General features: G+C 35.3%; 2 protein-coding genes across 4 annotated transcripts in view; one reads left to right on the forward strand and one right to left on the reverse strand.

The window, feature by feature from the left end:
• Positions 1–1,948: 1,948 nt before the first annotated feature.
• LOC118448768 (beta-lactamase-like protein 2 homolog) lies at positions 1,949–3,431 on the forward strand. 2 transcript variants are annotated; one of them, XM_085656086.1, is made up of 4 exons: positions 1,949–1,967; positions 2,114–2,406; positions 2,593–3,226; positions 3,297–3,431. In XM_085656086.1, the coding sequence occupies exons 2-4, from the start codon at positions 2,276–2,278 to the stop codon at positions 3,429–3,431; spliced, it is 900 nt and encodes a 299-aa protein (XP_085512212.1). In that variant the 5' UTR covers positions 1,949–1,967; positions 2,114–2,275. The 2 variants fall into 2 exon arrangements, with proteins under 2 accessions (XP_085512212.1, XP_035738351.2); XM_035882458.2 differs by having other exon boundaries at positions 1,955–2,406.
• A 92-nt stretch (positions 3,432–3,523) lies between these two features.
• Positions 3,524–23,086, reverse strand: part of NFAT (nuclear factor of activated T cells 3) — a 29,421-nt gene continuing 9,858 nt past the window's right edge. The window contains exons 1-6 of one of the 2 annotated variants that reach the window (XM_035882454.2): positions 17,777–18,400; positions 10,260–10,540; positions 9,022–9,328; positions 8,055–8,573; positions 7,482–7,949; positions 3,524–7,410 (exon numbers count right to left, since the gene is read on the reverse strand). In XM_035882454.2, coding sequence (XP_035738347.2) covers positions 5,078–7,410; positions 7,482–7,949; positions 8,055–8,573; positions 9,022–9,328; positions 10,260–10,540; positions 17,777–17,930 — 4,062 coding nt within the window. In that variant the 5' untranslated portion in view covers positions 17,931–18,400 and the 3' untranslated portion in view covers positions 3,524–5,077. Of the gene's footprint in view, positions 7,411–7,481; positions 7,950–8,054; positions 8,574–9,021; positions 9,329–10,259; positions 10,541–17,776; positions 18,401–23,086 lie in introns of those variants that run through there. The other variant, XM_035882455.2, reaches the window with a different exon arrangement.

Consider the following 23,086-nt stretch of genomic DNA (forward strand, 5'->3'; position numbering starts at 1 on the left):
ATTCCCGTGTAAAAATCAATGATGAACCATGTCATTCGACAATACATCGAACCCGCGCCAATATATCGAATCTTCGCTGGCCGATGAATTCATTTCGCAGATGAATTCATTCCTCAATGATCGAAATTAGAGAAGAAGTAGAAGAGAAGAAGAGAAAGAGAAGAAAAAAGACGGAACGTACGCGCACGTGAAATGATAAAATTCAAAACGAAAGATGGACATTGCTCCACCCGATCAAAATCGAGCTCGATTTTTTTCTACTGAAAGAGACCCGTCCAAGGCTCCTCTCAAGGGTCTCATCCGATGATTTTTTCTTCGATGATCTAATCTGAACAGAAGAGGAGAAAGAGGAGATAGAAAAAAATAATGAGAGAAGAAATTCAATAGGAAAAAGAAGAAGGTTAGTTAGAAAAAGACGAACGAAGCGGAGAAAGAGAAAAAAAATTAGTAAAAAAAGAAGAGAAAAAAAATAAAAGAAAACCGGAACACCCATGTATGCGAGAAGAATATAACTCGGAACAAGAGGTAGACAATTCGAAAAGCAAAATCAGAAAAATTAAATAAAATTAAGTTCGATATTCCCTGCTGAAAGAAGGACTCTGGGTCAAGGCTCTTACCCATAAGTCCTATTCGACACTTATAAATAATAATTAATGAGAATAGATAAATACTTTATCTTAGACGTAAATTAATACTTTAATTTTAGACATTTGGAAAGAGAGATCTTCGATGTTTCTCGTCGGAATGCAAAAGAAAATTAGTTCAATAACATTCAAAATCAATGAATAGTTCGTTTATATTAAATGAATATAAATAGTTAAAGTAAAATCATTTTATATTTAATGCGCGTTAATTACGTTTTAATCTTATTCTTATATTTAATCTTATTATTCGAAAAGAGAGCTTAGATGTTTACTTGTCGGAATGTAAAAGAAAACTAATCCGGCAACTAACAAAGTCCGCAAAAAATTCATTTTTTTGATTGATATTTGATCAAGACAACAGCAGAGAATTAAAAATTTAATGATATTGAAATAATAAATTGAAATTATTTTATATTTAAAGCGTGTTATAACCCGTATATTGTTTAAACGAACATTATACATTATTCATATTATATATTATTGATGATGATTCAATAGATCGGCATGGGTCTGATTTTTCATAGAGAGGCTCATTTTGTCATGGATCATGGGATTCAATTTTTCCATGGAAGTTTATGGAATCTTTCCGTATTATATGGAGAAAGAGAATGTCGGCGAGCACAGATATGGGTATTCTTGAGGGTGATTAAGTTTTACCGTGGATTCCGTTTTATTGTTCGAAATTTTTAAAGCATTCAATAATGGTGATTAAAAATTGCAATGTTGTTTTCTACTTAGCGTTGGAATCTAAACTCTCGATAAGTGTCATATCACCTCGATCCGCAGATTTTAGGGTAGAATCATCATCAACCTATGGATCTCTACAAGTAACAATCTCATTGTGGCGATACCTGGTTCGGTATTACTTGCGATATATCGAAATCTAAATCTAAATTATATAACGTAACTATTACTGAACGATTGATTGCATATTTCAATGCATTTTCAAAATCTTTTCTTTCTATTTCTAACTATACACTAAAGTACTTATATTTTACATTGCTAATCATACTTCAACAGATAAATAGATTAGATATAGTAGAATTCTAAAATAATTTTCTAGAAAAACCCAAAGAAGACTTTTAATTTCTTTATTATTCTTATTTATTCTTATTTATGCTTCTCAGATTTTTTATATTTTACTTATGCATCATATCCACATATCTCAGAATTCAAAATATGCATCAAGATATGCTTTCTACTTTTGTTGTTAAATTTTTTTATATTTTATATTTTATATGTTATGTTACATAACTTATGTATCTCATCGTAAGCAATATTGAGACTAATGGCTGTTTAAATACGCTTCAATTATTTGTATAAGTAATTAATAAGAAACAAAAGATATAAAAAGTTTATATAATTAACAAATACTTTTCAATTAATCTATCTTCAGAAAAATATAATCTGTAGAAGTAAAATTTTTACTATGTACAAAAATTTTTATTACACACTAACTCAATTTCTAGGTTATGAGTGATTATATAAGCTACTTAAGCTTATATACCGATGAAATAGGCACTTGGTACAATAGTTTCTTATTATACTTGTAGTTCATATTTTGTCCATATTTGTCGCTAAAATCACATACGCCACAGCGCAGTTTTAATGCAATTGAATGCAAAAGAAAAATGACGATGCGATTAACATCTTTGCCTTTAGTATCCAAAATCTCAAATAAAATCATTCGGATTCTTGGATGCAATCCTGGTCCTATGACACTTCAAGGCACAAATACATATCTTATTGGTTCAGGAACAAGGTAAATATTAATAGTAATTATTAGAAGAGAACATATCAACATATTATTTATCATTGTCTTACATACATATAAAATATAGCAGAATCATTAAAATTAAAGTAATCAAATCAAATTGAGAAAGAAGGAAAATATAATATTTTGAGATCATATTGCTATATTATAATTAATATTAATATTTAATTATAGGCGTGTATTAATTGATACAGGAGACATAGAAACATCAGCTGAGTATATCAAATTATTAAAAAATGTACTTATAGAAGAAAATGCTACAATAGAGCATGTGATAATCACACATTGGCATCATGATCATATCGGTGGTATAAATTCTGTTCAAGAATTATTAATGACAACAAAGCCTAATGACAATCTACCAACGATATGGAAATTACCTACATATGAAAAACTTCAAGTAACACCTGATCTTTTAAAACAATGTAAATCATTAAAAGATGAACAAATAATTGAAGTAGAAGGAACAAAAATACAAGTGAAACATACACCTGGTCATACAACAGATCATGTATGCCTATTATTAAAGGACGAACATAGTTTATTTAGCGGTGATTGCATTTTGGGTGAAGGCACCGCCGTATTTGAAGATTTACACGATTATATGATTTCTTTACAAAAAATTTTAGATATAAAACCATCTGTAATTTATCCTGGTCATGGGCCTATAATAAAAGATCCTGTTCCACGTATTGAATATTATATTCAGCATCGAAAACAAAGGGAGGAACAAATTTTAAATGTTTTAAAAGAAAATAGTAACTCTAGTTTCATGTCAGAAATGGATATTGTACAAATTATATATAAGGTTGTAATCTAATAATGTAATTTCATTATTACAAGTATGTACTATCAATATACATTACCTATATTTTTAGGACACTCCAAAAAATCTCTGGCCTGCAGCAGCACATAATGTAATGCATCATTTACAAAAATTACTAAAAGAAACAAAAGTAGTAGGCAAAGAGGGTGAATGGAAAATCTCAGAAAATATAAAATTTGATACATAGTAACACAAGCATTTAATTATAAATATTGTGAATAATGAACTACCTATAATATAAAATTTGTATATATGTACTAAGAAAATTCCATCGAGCAATGCTGTGAAACATTTATTCAACTTATAGAAGTAACAATAATACATACTCATGGGCATTCTTTCAGATGGCAAATCTTTAACACTTGATGTGCGTATACAGTGTACAGTATATATTACAAATAAGTTTCAGTGACAAAATACATACCACATAGTATAATGATTTCTTTTTTATAATTTTGCCATTCGGCTATTTTGCGAGTGAGATGCATCTTACATCTCGATCGTGAATGCACTTACGTGACCATGGACATTATATCGGCACATTTAGATGATTGATATAAAATATATGTTTTGCTACAAAGATATATCACGACAATAAATGTTTCAATATTTTCGTTATAAAATTCGCATTTATAGTATTAGATAATCTTGGCGAGTATTCGTACTCATAGTACTTATAGCACCCCTTATTAAGAACAAAAGGGAATATATCCCAATATAATTCGATGTTACGCATGTATTTATGTCGTATCTACATACGTACATATAAGTGCGCATGTGTGTACATGTATATGTAGACTTCGTTAAATCTTCAATAAGTTCACTTGACCTCGTATCTGGCCGTTCATTCGTCTCTTTGGGTAAATGTAAAAAATATATATTTATATATATGGCTGTGTGTATGTGTGTGTGTATATATATATATATATATTTCTTTTTTCGTATTTATATATATCACGATATATATATAACATATATACCTCTAACTATTACTCTCTATATTGACATATATAATAATATATAATCTCTCTGTCATCAATAATATAGTCAACGTAATCACATAATTATATCATCAGTACTAATTAACAACAAAAAATATCAATTATTAAACAACGTGTAACGTAAAAAATATATTATACTTAATATTTAATTGGAACGAAGTCAGATAACAAATGATCCATTTTTTATAATGAAATCAAGTCAGAAGAGGAAAAGTAGAATCAAATTATGTTTCTCGGAATCATATGTTAAAATATGATAAGCTTAAATTGGCTACACTCAATTCCATGACTGTGCACAGAGATTTCATTTTGAGTGGGGTCAGTACACGATTGATCACATAGGATATAATATACTTACGATAATTTTTCTTTCTTTCTTTTGTAACACCTTTGCGAAAGAAAGACCAATTCGAGATATTTCGTAAGAATAAAGGCACCTGGATGCGCAGACATTGATATAGATAAATTAATGAATTATCACATTTGACAACTCGTAGAAAAGAATATAACGAAACCCTAATTGTCGCGCGGTATGCGCCCGTCTCACTTAACATATACATGCACATTTCGATTGTTCCGGAGTTGCAACGGATTTCGTTCATACTTAAATAATAATAATAATAATAATAATAAAAAAAATCGACTTCATTCCTATCACACACAAACTCGTAAAGGATATCGTGGCACTGTATCGTGGCACGTAAAAATCGTTGGTACTGTATTTAAAGTAAACGATTTTGACGAACATCTTATCGAACGTCTTGACGAGTCTTCACGATGCATTTATTAAACAGATCGAATATATTCTTTGTATGATAAGAAAGTGGCAGTACTACATCAAAAAGCCACCCTGAGGATCAAAACAGCTATGATTAATGTAATTGAGAAGTTCGTGTTCTGACATGGAAGTGAGTTCCTGAGGTAGCATGTTTCCCACATCTTCAGGCTTTCTCACGGAAGAACCAGCAGCGCTTGGTGCTGTGTTTGGTATGGACGCGTTAACGTTCTGTCTATTAGGAGTAACAGGTAAAGCAACAGGTGGCGATTTGCTAGTGACTTGCTCGACTATATTACTTTGCCCAGGAGGTGACTTAGGTAAAATCCCTTCCATGGCACTATTCATTAGTTGAGCGCTTTGAGTCGCTACGCTGTTTAATATATTTTTCGTAGCAATGATGGCGTGCGCCGTAGTCGTTGTGATTGGTCGATTATTGATAATATCTTTTGTAGCATTCGTAATTACGTTGTTGATTGCTTGCTCAGCTGCAGTTGTTAATCTCTGCTGTGAAGGTTCTTGAGCAGCACCGCTAGCCAAGGCAGAACTCGCTTCTGCCACAAATCCTGCTGGCTGATTCAACATCGATCCAATGTCTTGTTGAACAGCTTGCTGCATAGCTTGTGCCGCTTGAGCTTGTTGTACCGCCTGCTGAACAGCTTGCACCTGTTGAACTACTTCCTGAGTTGCTTGCTGTACAGCTTGTTGTACGACTTCTTGTGTGGCTTGCTGTACAGCTTGCTGAACTGCAGGTACCTGTACCTGTTGTACCGCTTGAACTTGCTGCACTGCTTGTTGAACTACTTGTGCGTGCTGTACAACTTGCTGTACTACTTGTTGTTGCGCTTGTTGTACGGCTTGTACCGCCTGCTGTTGTACCTGAGCTACCACTTGTTCTACCTGCTGTTGTGCGTGTGCAACAACCTGTTCGACCTGTTGTACTTGTTGTTGTATTACCACAACTTCCTGTTGAGTTAGAGCTTGCATCTGTTGAATATGATCGGCCGTTGTAGCTATTGTTTCATTTGTAACTTGAAGCGCGTTATGTGACTGAACTGTTGAATTAGGCGTTCCATTTGCAGTTACCGACGATTCCTGTATCGTAACTGGTGGCAAAAGTGCAGCGTTAATCGTCGTGAGTAAACTCTCATTGGATGGAGACTCTTGAACTGACGCGGAAGACGAGACAGCGTTTGCACCAGTTGCTGCCATTGGTGGCACCGACTGTGAAACCGATTGTGGCATTAGAGCTTCGAGCAGCATCGTCTTCACTGGGATTGGTGGACTCGTTCTAGTTCCTTGCTGCGGACTGGAAATGGCATCGTCGACGTGATTCATTATGTTTGTAGAATTCGGGTTTACTGATTGCAAAGGTGACACAATTTGATGAGATTCTGCAGCGGAATTCACTAGCACGTCCAATTTCACAGCTGCAGCTTGCGCAGAAGGTACCAAGAGACCAGTTTGAGATTGTTGAGCCGCTTGTCGATTAGAAGTGATTATAGAAGCTCGTTGTTGCATGGCATCTACAAAATTACTTTCAGCATTTTCTTGTTCTTTCACCGTAGATACGGTAGATTCGATGTGACTCAAATATTCTTCTACGCTGTGACCGCTTTGAGCTGGTAAAGGTTGTCCTACGGAGGAAGCAGCGAAGCTAGATAACGCATTGTATTCGGACTGATGATGTTTCATACGGAGATCGACAACACCAGCACCCTGAATACTGCCATTAGAAGTGCTTTCTGCCGTCAATATCGAATTAGTATCTTTGTTGATGTGATGTGGACTGAGAACTTTGACTTGAGATGATTCATGCATACTTCCGAATGTATTCTGATGAGTAGACACCATAGTTAGAGGATGTTGATTACGTATTAGATCCACAACACCAAGAAGACTCACAGCTTCTTGTACCGGAGAACCGTTTGCAGGTACAGTTACTGATCTGATCATACTGGACTGGGCAGGTTCTCTGGAATTCTCATTAACGAGTTGTTGTAAAGGACTTGTTCCCGTTGGACCATTCGCTGTAGGTGTTGGTATACTTTGCATACTATTATCACTGAGCATGCTGTTTTCGCTGTTCTCATCCAATACTTCTGTTTTTAAATTGTCCGGAAGAATTAGTTGAAGATTCGAAGAAGAGCGTCGATTTAAAAGAGGATTTGATATTAAGGATGGAGGTGGCATCATTACATCGGCTGAGGAATTCTGACAGTTTGGTGACTGAGAGGTCCACATCATTACTGGTGTTACTTGAGATTGCGTAGCTGTTGGAGGAGGACTCGGATCGCTTTTAAGAGCTTCTGGTGGCTGATTCGGTGCTTGTTGAGATTGCATCGTTGTCAAGAAATTTGATGTTGCTGTAGCGGCAGACTGTACCAAAGCTGAAAAGTAGTGAACATTATTAGTAATTCGCAAAAATGTTAAGCGATATTATTGGATTTTGAACACTCACTGTTGGCGGGGACACCGGTTGTCAAGGTTACTGCCGAAGGAGACGATGATAGAGCAGCAGCCTCACCGTTTGTCGTAGCAAGTGGTGGTGTTATAGATTCGACTTTACTCATTGATGGTTCGGAAGAAGTGGATGCAGCCGTGTAGAAAAAGGTGTGTGGTTCGCTCGTTTTTCCCGAAGATACCGCATAGAGTTTTACGCTTACAGTTTCCGAAGGAGCCAAGTCTTGGCGTCTATAAGCTGGCACAACGCATACCAAATGAGTTTGCTGAAGGAATTCTTTATCGGGTAGGACGGCACATTCCCAGTGAGGCTCCAAATTGCTCGACATATCGTTGTTATCCAATTGAAACACTATACGAGTGTCTTTGAGGAAATTCTTTCCCAGAATAAATAATTCTAGTCCCCCGGTACACGGACAGGAAGTTAAAGATTTTTTGCAAATTTCAGGAATACCTGGTGGTTGAGCTAAAAGATCAAATCTTCCTTTAATTTTCATTCGTGTTACTAAACTTCATTAACACCTTTTATTTCTTTCATTTATAATATCATTTACCATTTTCGGATACTCACTGCAAACTATAGGGTGTGAACAAACTTGCAACGTTTCCGTAATACCATCCGAGTTAGTAATTGTCGTCCGGAAAACCATACGACATCTCGTGGATTTTTTCTTGCTTCGTCCTTGAAGTACACCTGCTTCTTGTGGAAATCTGTGTTCCACGTCAACATTACGTTCCTTTAAGATACCAACGCAATCGCAGGTTACAAGCATATCTTTCGAAGGATCCATATCCACTTCGATAACGATCGTGCCATCGATTTTCCTCTCGATACAAGGCGTCGAATTTTTACCGCTAACTCGACAGGCTTGATAAAACATGTGTGGTGCTACTTTGCCAAGATCTGTGCCGATAAAAACCTGAAGGGTTGTCGGTTTGTCGTAACCGATCAAACGTACGATAGGAAATCCGTTTCCTGTGCGATCTTTCACCGCTCCTCTTGAACCTTCCGTTTGATAACGTGCACGGTGTTGTTGTTCAGGCTGACAAATGATCTGTAATTGTACCTTTCCATCTATAGATGTGGTAGCTGAAAAATTATAGAAAGTCCTTTTTAATGAAATGTTTTTTTTCGAAAAATCCGATGTCAACGTTCGTATGCTCAATGTTTACGTTTCTCTTTTTTCTTTTTTTGTTTTCCAAATTTCTAACAATAATTTGCACAATGTACATTGGATATCGCGCTTGATATCAAACGAAGGTATGTGAATGTTTTCCTTCTACCGAGATGCCAAGAATGTCGGTTGCTAAATATAGAACGATAACGTATCTTGGTAGTAAAAATCATGAGAATAACTACTTCGTCGAAAATAAATCAATGAGGCGACACTTATGTTTCAACGTAACAAGATTTAATTTTCTCTTGAAGGATAATAATTTGATTATTTGACATTAAAATTGTAAGCATCATAAAAACGAACGTCGCGTGTTGTTTAGAAATTGTTCAAATTATTTTAAAAGAATATCTTAAAACGTACAAAGTTGCGAGGTGAGGGTGACGGGGCCTTGGTGAGTTATCGGTGAGCGTTTACCCAAAACACCCATGGCTGGACGAGGTTTCGTAACACCGATGACCCTACCTACGGTGCCAGCAGTTCCGTTTCCTGTTCTAGTAGCTGAGATTGCCGTAAGACCGATGCCATTGCTCGTACCTCTATTCGAAGTTTTTCCTTCGGGATTGCCAGAATGAGGAACCTCAGGAAAAGAAAAATTTGCGTCCTCGGATTCAAGCTTTATATCCATTTTTCTTCTCTTCGAATCCTCTTCACCGACGCCGTTCCACGCCTGTTAATCCAATCAACGAATTCTCATTAATAAATGCCACAATATAATAAATATTAACCATTAACTTTTGCGCAATCGAAAGATTAGGAGAAGGAACCGATGATCTTAGAACTTTAGGAAAGCCTTGATCTTTTGATCCTTCACAAGATATATAGACACGACCCATATGTCCAGCGAGCTAACAAGTAAAGACAAATTGATCGTCATGAAACTCGCATGAGTGTTCATGCATCGTGCTCAGTTCAATCTAACGAATCAGAGCATCCATTGTGCGGGTTCAACCACCGTACTATATCATCGCCCAGTGACGATGTTAGCAAACGGACACGTTGATACCATGCTAGTATTTACCGGTGGTGCAATCAAGGATGAACATTCGAAGTGAATTTTAGAGGCTTCGTTCCCCGGCTTCTTCGAGTTCTAGCGACAGAACTTTAGAAGAGCAATGTTATTTTCATTTCTGAGGCCCGAGACAATCGTAAAACATTTTCATGTCCTCAACATGATACTCTCGATGGATCCGTTAATAATAACGATCGATAGCTTCTGTTTCGCGCGATCTCACTCGTATCGGAGAGCGCAAAAGATCACGAAGAACTCGCTACAAGCGAGCATAAACATCTTTGATCATGGAGAATACTTGCTCACGTACAATCACCGACGATGATATTCCGATAAGACGCGAATGTATCGCCACTTTACACTGATAATCGTTGATAACAATGCAGCCGTTGCTCCGCGGAGAATTTTATCGGCTAATGGATAACCCCGGCTCACGTATATATAAATAAACAATATCTTCACCGCGAATGCAAGTATTACAATTCTGCGCTACCGTACAACAAATTTTTCGATTGGAAATTTCATTAACTTTTTAAACTTGCGTCTACGTTATTGTTACAATCTATAATTAAAATAAAATTTAACAAACGTTAGCGGTGTTGAGCTGTTGTTGTCGTTCTTCGAAACCAAGACCAGAATCGTTCGAATTGTCGCAAGCGTCTTGCGCCGAGCTGGTTGCCCTTGCTTCGTGATCATCCGAATTTTGAGCAGTGGCACCACTCAAAGGAATCGACGATTGCTGTTGTTGGTGCTGCTCTCGTTGCTGGTGAACCGCTCTCCTGTTGATTGAGTGCGTTCGATTGTTAGGTGCTGTGGAACTTCTTAAAATGGATCCTGTCACCGTGGACGATGAGCCTCCTGCATTGTTACCTGAAACACCAACAAGTATGGAAACGTAACGAAGATGTCTACTTTTCTACGAATTATTCGTTTGAGATTCTCAAACACTCCCGAGAACGTACGGCTTATTTAAATCAGTCTTCTTATATCTTCTTAATATATTTCGTCCGAAGTGAATTTGTTCTAGAAATATTGTGTTAACTGTTTTCTTATGAAAACGTGCTATGTATTATTGGTGATTTTTTTTTCTTCTGATGAAGTCTAAGCATGATAAAACAATCACGAGAAAAATCGCAAAGTATTTAATGTATTAAAAAGAGGAATGAAAAAATGAGAAACGAGAATTATTTTCGTAGGCTTGCGAGACATCGGTGTCGATAATGTCGCGTTTTAAAGACATTTTTACGGATTTTCGGTAATGTTTGTTCACGGCTTGTACACATGTTAGATTATTATCATTTGCTGGATTAAAGTCCAAAGATCGAAATATTCTATAACTGTGGAGAAGGAGGAAGAAGAAAAAAAAAGAAGAAGAAGAAGTAGTAGAAGTAATAGAAGACAAAGCAGTAGAAGAGAAAAAAACAGATAAATGATGAGATCTAGGACAATGAAAAAACGAGAAACAAGATGACGATGTTGACGCTGATAATCCTTATGAAGATGATGATTAGGAAAAATAAAAAATTACTTCTGATGAGAAAGAAAAAAAATTATGAAGAGAAAGATTGCGAAGAGCAAGACAATAACGATGAAGAAAAAAAAAAGAAAATAGAAAAGAAAAAAGCAAAATAAAAAAGAAAAAGAAAAATGAAGAGTAGGATAGTAGAATAAAGAAATGTCGGATAATCTAAGTATAGAACGACGACTGCCGGACGGAATAATTGCGTAGGGGTAAAGTTGCAATCGCGAACGCAACTGGTGGTGCTAGAGAAACTGGGGGTTTCGATCCACCCCGCCTCATATGTTCTCTCTCTCTTTCTCTCTCTCTTTCTCTCGTAGAGCGTGGAAGAATATGGAGGGGTGAGTATGGCGACTAATGGGCGCTTGCACACTTGCAAGATGCATCAGTGTGAACGTCGAGGAAAATCACGGGACGATGTCAACGACCCGCGCACGACCCTACATTTCCAATCTCATTGCGCTTCACTTTTCTCCACCCATTACCTCCTCCTTCAGCCTCCCTCTCGCGAGTCTCGCGGATCCTGCAAGTGTTATTTGTCATAGCGGTATCGATCATACGCCGGGAACGTCGCTTCATTTTTCTCAACATCAAAGCATCTCTCTCTCTCTCTCTTTTCCTCTCCCCCTCTCTCTCCTTCTTTCTCTCTCTCTCTCTCACTCTGTTTTCTAATCAACAGTCTCTGACAATTCGATCAGTTTTTTATCCATTTAATTTGATCTAATGATTAGTCACAACCGTAGTTAAAGTCTTTTCGAACTATTTATATAATACTAAAATTTAATTAACAACGAAATTCCTTCGGTCTTTTCGTTTCTTCTTATTCTTCTTCCATTTTTTCATCTTCCGCTATTAATTTGATTAATTAAGATTCTGTTTTAAAATCCCACGCTCTCTTATAATCGAAAAGATAATTTAGCCAATCTTTAAAGACCCTTTTTAATCAGCCTGCTTAACGTACGACGATTGTTTTATTGTCATCTGTGGCGACGTCTTTCGAGACTCTTATTTGCCTCGCGCGTTCGATCACAATAACGAAAAGAATCCTTTTTCTCGATTTTCGTTCATTGATCGACTCTGCTTTTAATCTACACAGTACATATGACGTTCTAGTTAATTAAGTTGATGATATAGAGACAATAAAGATAAGAAGGATCAACAGAATTTCAGTTTTGATTGACATCACGTTGAAAGAGAAAGGAAGAGAAAGATAGACATACAAAGAGTTACCGAATCAGACGTGGTTGTCTGTTCTCACATGCTTCAAGATACATATATCATCGAATATATGCAATAAAGATAATAAAGATAAAAATTGTAATATTTTTACAGAATGCAGTTATAGGATAGATCACATCTCGTCAAAATTTTGCAGATATTTACATCGATGGACAATTGCATCTGAATAAATTTAAACGCTCTGAAAATAACGATCGAAGCCGATACGATGGAAGGGTACCGGCAGGCAATGGGTTACATGCAACTTGGCTGGAATATGAATTGGGCTTTCCTTCTTTTTCTTAGGTCAAACTCAGCTAGTATTTGCGTCTCCTTGATCGTCCTCGGTAGACCCAGGAGAAGCAGAAGCCCGAGCATGTATTTGTGAACGTTTTCTCTCTCTCTCTCTCTCTCTCTCTCTCTCTCTCTCTCTCTCTTTCTCCCTCTTTCTTTTTCTCTCTCGATAATAGGATCGATAAACATCGTTACTATTACATTGTAAACAGAGCAGCTCGCGCTAACTATGACGCCTCTCGAGTCTCAAGGATATTGTTACCTGTTCTTTGCTGGATCGATGCGTTCGATCCTTATCGAATCGAAAGCGTTTCCGTGCCAAGACGCCCGTTAAAAGGACCGCATGGCGAATCTTTTCCGATCAAATCCGCGAAAAATTCCATGCTTCTAAGCTTTATCTAACAAAGATTATGTCCTTTTGTCTGCTCTATCAGTCAGATGATTTATATAATTTTGCAAAAATACATGGAATATTGCTTTCTTTCTTCGTTTTAATTTTTTTCTTTTTTCTTCTTTCTTTTTTTTTTTTTTTTTTTTATCCCACAGGAATCATTCAACTATAATTCGTATTCATTTGATCACGAAGTCTGGCAATTTGAATATGACTTTATCTGTTTATAAAATCAAGATAAGATAGCAATCTTTCTGATCGCTTCAAATTTTGCTGTAGATACGCGGTACATTGACCCAATGCATTTCGAAGGTAAAGACGCTAATAAAAGACGGCGCTAAAATTCGAGATCGAGAAAAGCAAACAAAAGTTCTTGAGAGAAGATAACTTCTTAATGAGAATTTTACGCGTCAATTAGATATCATTTAAAAGAGAGAGAGAGAGAGAGAGAGAGAGAGAGAGAGAGAGAGAGAGAGAGAGAGAGAAAGAGATAGAGATAGAGAGAGAGAGAGAGAGAGAGAGAGAGAGGGAGAAAGAGAAGAAGTTAAAATAAATTTGATTTGTTAGCCCTAGTCTTATATTATTACTATTGTTAACACAAATTAGTAACAACATATTTTGTTATTTACACAAGTTTTGTTACATTTGTACAATTTTATTGATAAAGTATGAAAATTAGACATTTCTTTCTTTCTTTCTCTTTCCCTCGTTTCTCTTTCAGCTTCTAAACTATTGCGAAAGAAGTTCGCGTGGCACGATGACAGTCTGTGTATACTTAATGACATCGCTGATAGCCTACTTAAGAGCTCGAGATAACACAGAAGGATCCGTACGCGGGCATGACGGTGCACAGTGCTTCTGTTCGAGGCTATACGAATTTTCGATTGGCGATGATTTACTCCGACGATCGTTGCTCACTTGTGTGTTGAAAAGTGTATTCGATCCATCGGCGGATTACTCGAGAACATTGATAACAGAATAAACAATTTGCCAAATGTAAAAACGCGTTCAATAGTCTAATACTAATAAACGAATTAATATTTAAACATTTTTAATTTATTATTTAAGATGAAATTAAAAATTAACGTAACACGAAAATCAATATATAGAACAAATGTAACGTGATTGAAGAATATTGAAGGAAAAAAAATTATCATTGAACGATCATTACTATGCTATTCAGATAACGTAATCAAAATACGTAAGATCTGTAAAATTTGTTTAATCAATCGATCGGATAGATCTTTTTCTTGCAAATTCGAACGATTCGCGATGAACGACTGTGATCTGTCGTAACGATGAAACATACATACTTATTGCAGATAGCTCATCTTATCTCTCTCTCTCTCTCTCTCTCTCTCTCTCTCTCTCTCTCTCTCTCTCTCTCTCTCTCTCTCTCTCTCTCTCTCTCTTTCTGCTTCTTACTGTCTCTCCCACTTTTTTAATGAAAAAAACAAACGTTATACTTACTTGTTGTAGAACTAAACTGGCGATAGTGTTCGACCAATTGAGTCAATGTAATTGATAGTCTAACATGCGGGTGTGCGTATGTATGTGCTGTATATCTATTAATGTGGACATAGACACGTCGACGAAATGGAAGTCGAGCGCGCGTCTTTTCGACGACGCACATGCTCAAAACACGTGCGCGAGTGTGGCATGAGATTTTAATCGGACGAATCGAAATTCGAGAATACGGGGGCCAAGTGAAAGGAGGAGCAAGTAAAGAGATCCGATCATTGGTTAATCCGGTTTAATGAAAGATGATAAGTTAATCTTTCTCATTTTATCTTGAATGCTAGTTTTACCTCAATAATAGATAATAAGAGAGAGAAAGAGAGATACTTATTTTATATTCATACACATATCGATTGCCTCGATCTAATGAACCCTATTACTGATACAATCACATAGTCTTTGACCGAGGATATTTAATTAAACATAAAAAAAGAAAAAGAAAATAAAAAACATAAAAGAAAAAAGGAAAAAAAAAGAATAGACGGAAATCTAAGAAATGAAATTAAAAGTTGATAATCGATAGCTCGATGAAGGTCTGCTTCGAATCGATGACAAGTCAAGTTCGTTGCATCTACGACACAGAATATAAAAAGATAAAAAGAAGCAGGCTACGAGAGATTGCTCACATTCTTGAAAGAATTCGATCGACGCAATAACGTAATTGCATTCCTGATATTATTTAATGAGATGTCCAGAAAGAGAGAGAGAGAGAGAAAGAGAGAGAGAGATACGCAGTCGCAAAGATTTCTTAAATCTCGTTAGCAGTCAAGCTTTTGCTTGGAAATTAATAAAGAACAGGTATGCATAAAATGTTTAATCTTTTATTTACAAAGAACAAATTAAAAGCAACTAACTCGTTTGTGTTAAGTATGCAAGAAATGAAAGTACATTCGATGATTCACTTTTAATTGGTGGAAATATATTATTAATTTGATACTTCGATGCATTTATTATCGATTTAAAAATAAATGATGAAATTTAATATGCGAGCAGATGATTACTTCTAAGCGAAATAATTATTTTTTGTTAGATACCTTTCGACCGAAATAATTCTTATGAAATATAGTATATTTTCATGTGTTTTCATAAAATTCATAAATACAAAGGTGTCTATAATGGCAATAGTTATTGTGATTCAAAAATAACAAATAAGAAAAACAAACATTTATCGAAAAGTATATACGTGTATATATGTTTGTGTGTATATATATATATATATATATATATATATATACACACACTCATATATATATATATATATACGTATATACATACATATATATATATATAAATTTTATTCCGACTAACATAATCATTTAACGCACGTGTTTAACCGCGAGACATCAAGGTCAGGAGAATAGAAGCTGGAAAAGAAGCTACATTTTTGGACTTTCTCCTTGATTTCGACCAAAGATACACAACGATAATGACGATGACAACGACGACGAAGAAGACGACGACGGCAGCGGGTACTTACGACACAAGTTGCCGATGTAAAATCACGCCTTTCGTCCGTCAAATTAACGATCTATGTTAATTCGGCAGGTATTTTGAGACGATAGGAGAGGAACCAGTTTGCTCTGTTCTTTCCACAAATATCGACAATGCATTTGTCAAGAAGATGGTCTTTTAAATTCTTATATTTTTTTGCCTCCTCCCCTCTATCTCTATCTTTTTCAGAGGCGAGTTCAATCTGAAAATAAATAATTTATCTGTTTTTTTCTCGGTCAAATGGATCGCAGTCTCGTCGAAAGAATGTTCGGCTTATTTTTTCTTTTTTTTGCTACACGATCGAAGATGACGAAAGAAAACGGTTTGAGAAGGGATGAGGAGTAAAGGAGAAAAAGAAACGTAATGCTTTCCAGTAATCGCTAGGATGACGGCGTTAATCGCGAATAGGACGAAGGTGCATCGGTGTATAATGACGAGTTATAGATTCCCTAGCACGTTATAAACATAACGATTCATGTACAGGTTTATCCCGTGCATGTATGTATATATATATATATATACATATATATATATATATACATACATGCACCGGATATATATATACATACATATGCATATATATGCATACATATGTATGTATATATATATATGTTTGTATATAAATACACATAAAATGTGTAGATGGCAACGTGATTAACATTTAACAACATAATCGAAGTTTAAAAATGTATACTCGATCTTCCGGAAGTTACAGAAAAAGTCTCCTTGATTTGTTTCCTCCGTCGAAGGAAGTTCACCGGTTTCTTAGTTTCTTGGATTGAACGTATACTATCTGACAAGGCCACAATGAATCATCCTACGAACTCAGTACGAAGAACATGGTGGAGGATGTAAGGGGGAGGAGAGCTGATGTTTTATTATTGGAGCAAAAGAATCGAATGCAATCTATCTCTCTCTCTCTCTCTCTCTCTCTCTCTCTCTCTCTCTCTCTCTCTCTCTCTCTCTCTCTCTCTCTCTCTCTCTCTCGCTCTCTCATGCAATAAGCGTAGGTTATCTTTTAAAAGTGAGAATTGATTTTACACGATCGCCGCGTGTAATGGAGGTGGTAAAACACGAAACTTGTTCTTAAGCTCACGACAACAATAATCGTGAAAAGATAATAAAGAAAAATAATTAAATCAGGATATTGACCTCGCCTCGTCCTCGCATATTTCGATATTACAAGATGTCGAACTTTTCTGGATCTTTCCCTCTTCCTCGGTCCAAACGTGATTCGATAAAAAGTGTAAATTAAGTAACAAAAAAAAAAAGAAAAGCCAAAAAAATACAAAACAAATAGAAAACCATTTTATCTTTGTTTTTTATTCTTCAATTTGACGCGAAAACTTATAGAGAATGTTATGAAGAATAATAATTGATAATATGATAATACAGATAATACTTCGAGAAAAGATAGAGAAAAAAACAAAATGAGTGATATTTTCTTTTTTTCTTTTTCATTTTTCTTGTTGCATTTTTTGTTTGATTTTGCGCAATGAAAGCAAGTGAAAATGTGGTCAGAAGTCTCGGTGAAGGAAACTTGTGCTTATTCGAGAAAGAAAGCGAAAGAACAAAATCTCGATGGGTCATACGCGAAAGAGATCCGAACGTATAGATATTTGTTTTGATTTATTTATTTTTTCCCTTTATTCTTTAAAGTTTGAACAAACATTACCGTGAAAATAAAGATCTGTCGGTGATATAAACTTGATGGGAATCGGACGGGCAAGTTGCAATAGCATCCCCACGTGCTCGTGACAAGGACTTGTCGAGGTGCCGCTGCCGGTCCTCCGAAGTTCTTGCCTTCTTTTTTCGAGATCGGGTGCCATCAGAGCACCTCGAAAACAAATTTCAAACAGCAGTCTTCGCTGCCAATAACGTATCACCGTATCGATTGACCGATCGATCGATCGATCGTAAAAAATATTTCTTCTTCACCGTTTTCTCTATGATCCTTCCTTTTCTCTCCTATTCCAGACGATTCGTCACACAGAGAAACTATAAAAAACTCTGGATATATCGTTCGATATATCGAGCCGTCGACACTCACCAGTCATCTTTGTTGTTTCGTACATAAAAGTGAAACGAGAGAAAAAAGTAAGAGAGATAAGGAAGGAAACCTATACAGATTTAAATATCACGGTCGCACACTTTTCACTCTCAATACCCTCGATTCTATTATGAATAAATTAAATATATTAAAATGAACAATAATAAAGGATAGAAACAAGACGGAAATAAGCGAAGGACGATAAACGCTCAATGAAAAGACCCGTACACGTCGAGTATCGTGTTCCTACTGCCGCACTTCGTTTAGAGTCAAAGCCGGCGAGCATGGTAGCGGCTCTGAGCGATACGAGTAAATAATCCCCACTCCTACCTATTTTCCACCTTCTCTTCGCCCCACTACTTCTCTAGACGTCGCCAATGTTGGCGTCGTCATCGTCATCGCAATCGTCTACGTTTTCCCCTTCTCCTTCTTTCCCCTCTCGTCATCCTAAAGATCCCAACATTCAAACTCCCGCCGAAAGCAAAGAACTCTTCGCTTCCGATCTTTACTCGCAGAAATAATTGGAACGAGACAAGTTTCGAGGATAAGAATTTTTGGCCCGCTAACAGAGGAGTTTAACGTTTACATGATTTAACGAATGTGTGACCAATTAATTATTATCAGTATATGTAACGCAATTAGAGAAAATCTATATGTATTATGACTTGAAATCATGCATAAGCTAGATATGCGATTGTGTATGTGTATATATATATATTTTTCTCTCTCTTTTTTTTTAATTTATTTGAAGAACGACTTGTTCGATTTTACTGCGCAGATTATTGAGACTTGGATCAATGCCTAGTGAAATGTTTATGAGAATAGGCTATTATGTTTCTTTAGTCTATATCGAAAGTTCGTATAAAGCTCGTAAATATACATTACTTGTAATTTGCTAGTGAAGAGTTTAATGTTCGTCTTCTTGTTTCTTTTTTTTTATCGAATGAGGATGTGTTTGTTTCTACTATTCGCTAGTGGTGCATCTCCAACATACACATTAGAGGTGTCCTTTGTAAAATATTACGTAAAATATATAAGTACGTTGTAAAATATTTAAGAGACAAACAAATTTGAACTTCTATGATATATATATATATATATATATATATAAAATATGAGTGCGCGCACACACACATCATACATGTTTTCTTAAGCAAATCGTCCCCGATCTTATTAAGTCTAATCTCTTTCTAACAAACGTAACTGAACACGCGTTCGAAACATGAAACGTTGAAAAAATCTTTCGAAAGATATCATTAACTTCCAAATTCCTTTGAGGACTTATTATTATCGATGTGGATGAATCACATTTCTATTTCCTAAAAAAATATAAAAGTAGAATCTTTCGAGAAAGATGTCACTTTTCTACACGTTATGACCGAGAGACTGTTGCTGTGTAATAAGTAAAAGTGATCGTTAGAGATGGCACTAACATCAAAACTCAATTGATAACGCTCTCCGGTAGCACTGTTGCATTTTATTGTGCGTCAACAACACTCTGTGTTTTAATCGTTTTAGAACGGGTTACTCTTTAAGAAATATATCCTTTATTGTTACTATTATTAATGTAAAAAAAAAAAAAGAAAAAAAAGAACTACAAACAAATTTGAAATTTCTAGAAACGACGCATTGTTAGAGAGAAACCTTCATCATGGACTTTGAACGGCGTTGTAACGTCGAGACACCCAGAAAAGGTCCAAAAGGTCACAGTCGATTTGTTCTACTATCTGCGATTAATAATAATAACGATAATGCAAAGAGAAAGCGAAAGAGAAAAAGAGAGAGAGAGAGAGAGAGAGAGAGAGAGAGAGAAAAGTGGCGTCCAGACAAGGCCGAGTCCTCGCATGGACATTCCGGTAATTGCGATATATTTGTTGTAAGAAGCACGGTCACTGCCCTTTGAACCGATCAGCCCGTGTGTGCCTGACTGTATGCGAGTGTGGGTGGGTGGGTGGACTAGCGTTCTATTAATAATACCCTCGAGACATGTTTCACCATTGAAAAGCGTGCCCCTGTTTTCATTAAGGCGTTAATCATTAGTTAAACTCATCCTTGAGATTGGGATGTGTAAATTACAAACTGTCTCGCACTAATATTTAACAAATATGACGCGTGTGTGTGTCTATACACACATCCACACACATAACTTACATGTATCTTTACCTGCGTGCATACATGTATGTATAAGCAAGACCGGATAAGAATCGATGGTATTTGGAGTAACGTTACTTTCGTTATATCTTTCATCGTTCGGCCAATAACGAATATTACCAATGAGGTTTAAGATTAAATGTAAAAACATATTTATATTTTATTTTTTTTCTTCTTTTTCCCGATTATCATCGTCGAAATAGATATTTTTCAATAATGATTATGACTAAAAAATGAATTCTCATTCTACGTTACGAAATCTGTTAATTATAATTAGTATAGTTCCGGTGGAAAAATTCAAATCGAAAATAATAATATTAATAATATTAATAATAATAATAATAATAATAATAATAATAATAATAATAATAATAATAATTATCATTATCATTATTATAAGCTTAAACAATTGTTCGAATAAATGCCATTCCCTCGCTAACAATGATAACTTCTTTTAATATAACGCATTATTTTCCACGTACGTATAATTAAAACGTTCAATAATGTGAATTTACGTTGAATTATTTTTTTGCTACCGTTGTGCTTATGATTTAAATTAATTCAGTGAATTTTAAATACAACTTGCAAGTTGCTTTTTTGCTTTAACGATCGAGGAGAATTCATCGTCGACCTTCGCCAATGCACTCTCAATTCCAAGCTCTTCAAGGACGATCACAAAATCCTTCTACCATTTCGTGAGTTTACGATGACAGGCATTATCGAAAATGACGGTACGATGAAAAAAGGAGAAGACCGATTTGCTTGAGGAAACAGGGATCTAAGCGTGATTAGATAATCGGGACTCGAACGATCAATTAACGAACGTCTCGAGGATTTTCAGAAAATCCTCGAGAAACTTTTGCAACGATATGTGTGTTTGAGGATATTAAAATAAGAAGAAGGAAGAGAAGGAGGAAGGAAAGAAAACAGAAAAAAAGAAACGAGAGAGAGAGAGTGAGAGAGAGAGAGAGAGAGAGAGAGAGAGAGAGAGAGAGAACCATGCGTTCATCGTCAAGTAACGGTACAAGCGAATTTATTAAAAGATTTATTTTCTTCAGTACTCTCTCGTCATTGTCGTCGTCGCTTTTACCTAGGTAAACGTCTCGTTGACGACGAATGAATACAAGAAAGAAGATAAAGTAATTAGCATTAACCAATAATTACCAAGCGACGATACCGCTCATCGTTGTCGGCATAAGGATCGATTTACAGACATCGAGCTGAATAAAACTCGAACGATATTAATGTTGCTAGTGCCATTGCTAAATGTAAATTCAACTCTACAGTCTTATTAATATCGTTGATTATAATACGCATGAAATACACGGACACGAATGTAAGGATGCTTATTACGATCGTAACGATAGCTCGTCTAACATTACCGATTAATTTTCTTTCCTTTCTCGCTCATTTTTGAAAATCTTGAACGAAGAAAAAAAAATGAAATCAAAGGGAAAATACAAACATTGTGATCCGCAAATCGAACTTCCTCGAATCGAACTTGGCCACGACGTTACGTAGCGTTTCTTATAAGCGTTCTGCGTGAGACTGAATCCAATGATTAAGCCTGCAATCCGATCGTTAGAAGCGATTAGAGTAATTAGACCAGATGCTGTTGACCAACGTTTACTTGACGCACAACATAATGCGATCGTTTGAATTGTCCTATCACACATCTGATCTCCTTCGGTATAACAAAAAGAGAAGGATAAGGAAATATGAAATATATACGTAAAAACTGCATTATCTTTTTTTTCGATTAAATAAAGAAACAAATACATAGATGTTTATTGAAATATGTTTATATGATAAACGAGCGAAAACCAGAGAAGTATGAATACAAACGAAGTATAATAAATAGCCGATAAAAAAAAAATAATAATTAGTTATATAAATATATAGACAAACGAGAAACAGTGCGTAATATAACGTACATGTGTATCGTAATAGATGCGGAAAGATAAGTATAATAATGATCGTAAGTAAAAAGGCGTGATGATAAGATGCCAAATGATTTGTAGAAAAAAACGTATCGGTCAAAAGAGAGAAAGAGATAAAGATAAAGATAAAAAATAGAGGAAGATCAAGATCGAGCAGAAAAGAATAATATGGAAAATAACGACGCATTCTCGTACGTTCAAAGAAACAAATTAATGAAAATCGACGCGATTACAACGAGTTGACAAAGGGAAATTCAACAAATAGTGATGATTCATTATCAGTTTGAAAATTACATAGAGTTTCACTTTTTATCTCTTTTTTTCGCCATGTTAAATTCTATTGTTCACATAGATATTTTCGAGAGTTATCGCTATTGGAGAACCAACTTGAGAGAATCGAGAGACGAAAGGAAAAAAGCTGCTCGACAAAAATTTAGTTCAGTGATAGAAAAAGGGCAAATACTTCAAAAAGCTATTTCGAGAAAAACAAAGTTTTCATTGGAGTATATCCCAATGAAAAATAATTCAATTGAAACCAATTTTTGTTAAAAATATAATAAAATGTCCAAACTTGTTCTGATTCGAACATACATTATGATTCGAAAATAATATTTTTTTCTTTTTTTTCTTTTTATGAATTTTAAAATATATCGATTTATGTACCGTTTTTCTATAAATGGGATAAAATCGTAAAAAACCGATCCTTTTTTTGTTGATTTAATTCCATATAATTAATCATTAAGTTATAACCTTTTTACATATTATTTAAATAAAATATAATATATAAAATTAAATAGAAGAATAAACAAAAAATTAAATTTTTTAAGTAAATCTTATTCTATAA

This window comes from Vespa mandarinia, chromosome 3 (genome assembly GCF_050613455.1).
Source record: "Vespa mandarinia isolate Hongniang chromosome 3, ASM5061345v1, whole genome shotgun sequence".
NCBI lineage: Eukaryota > Metazoa > Arthropoda > Insecta > Hymenoptera > Vespidae > Vespa > Vespa mandarinia.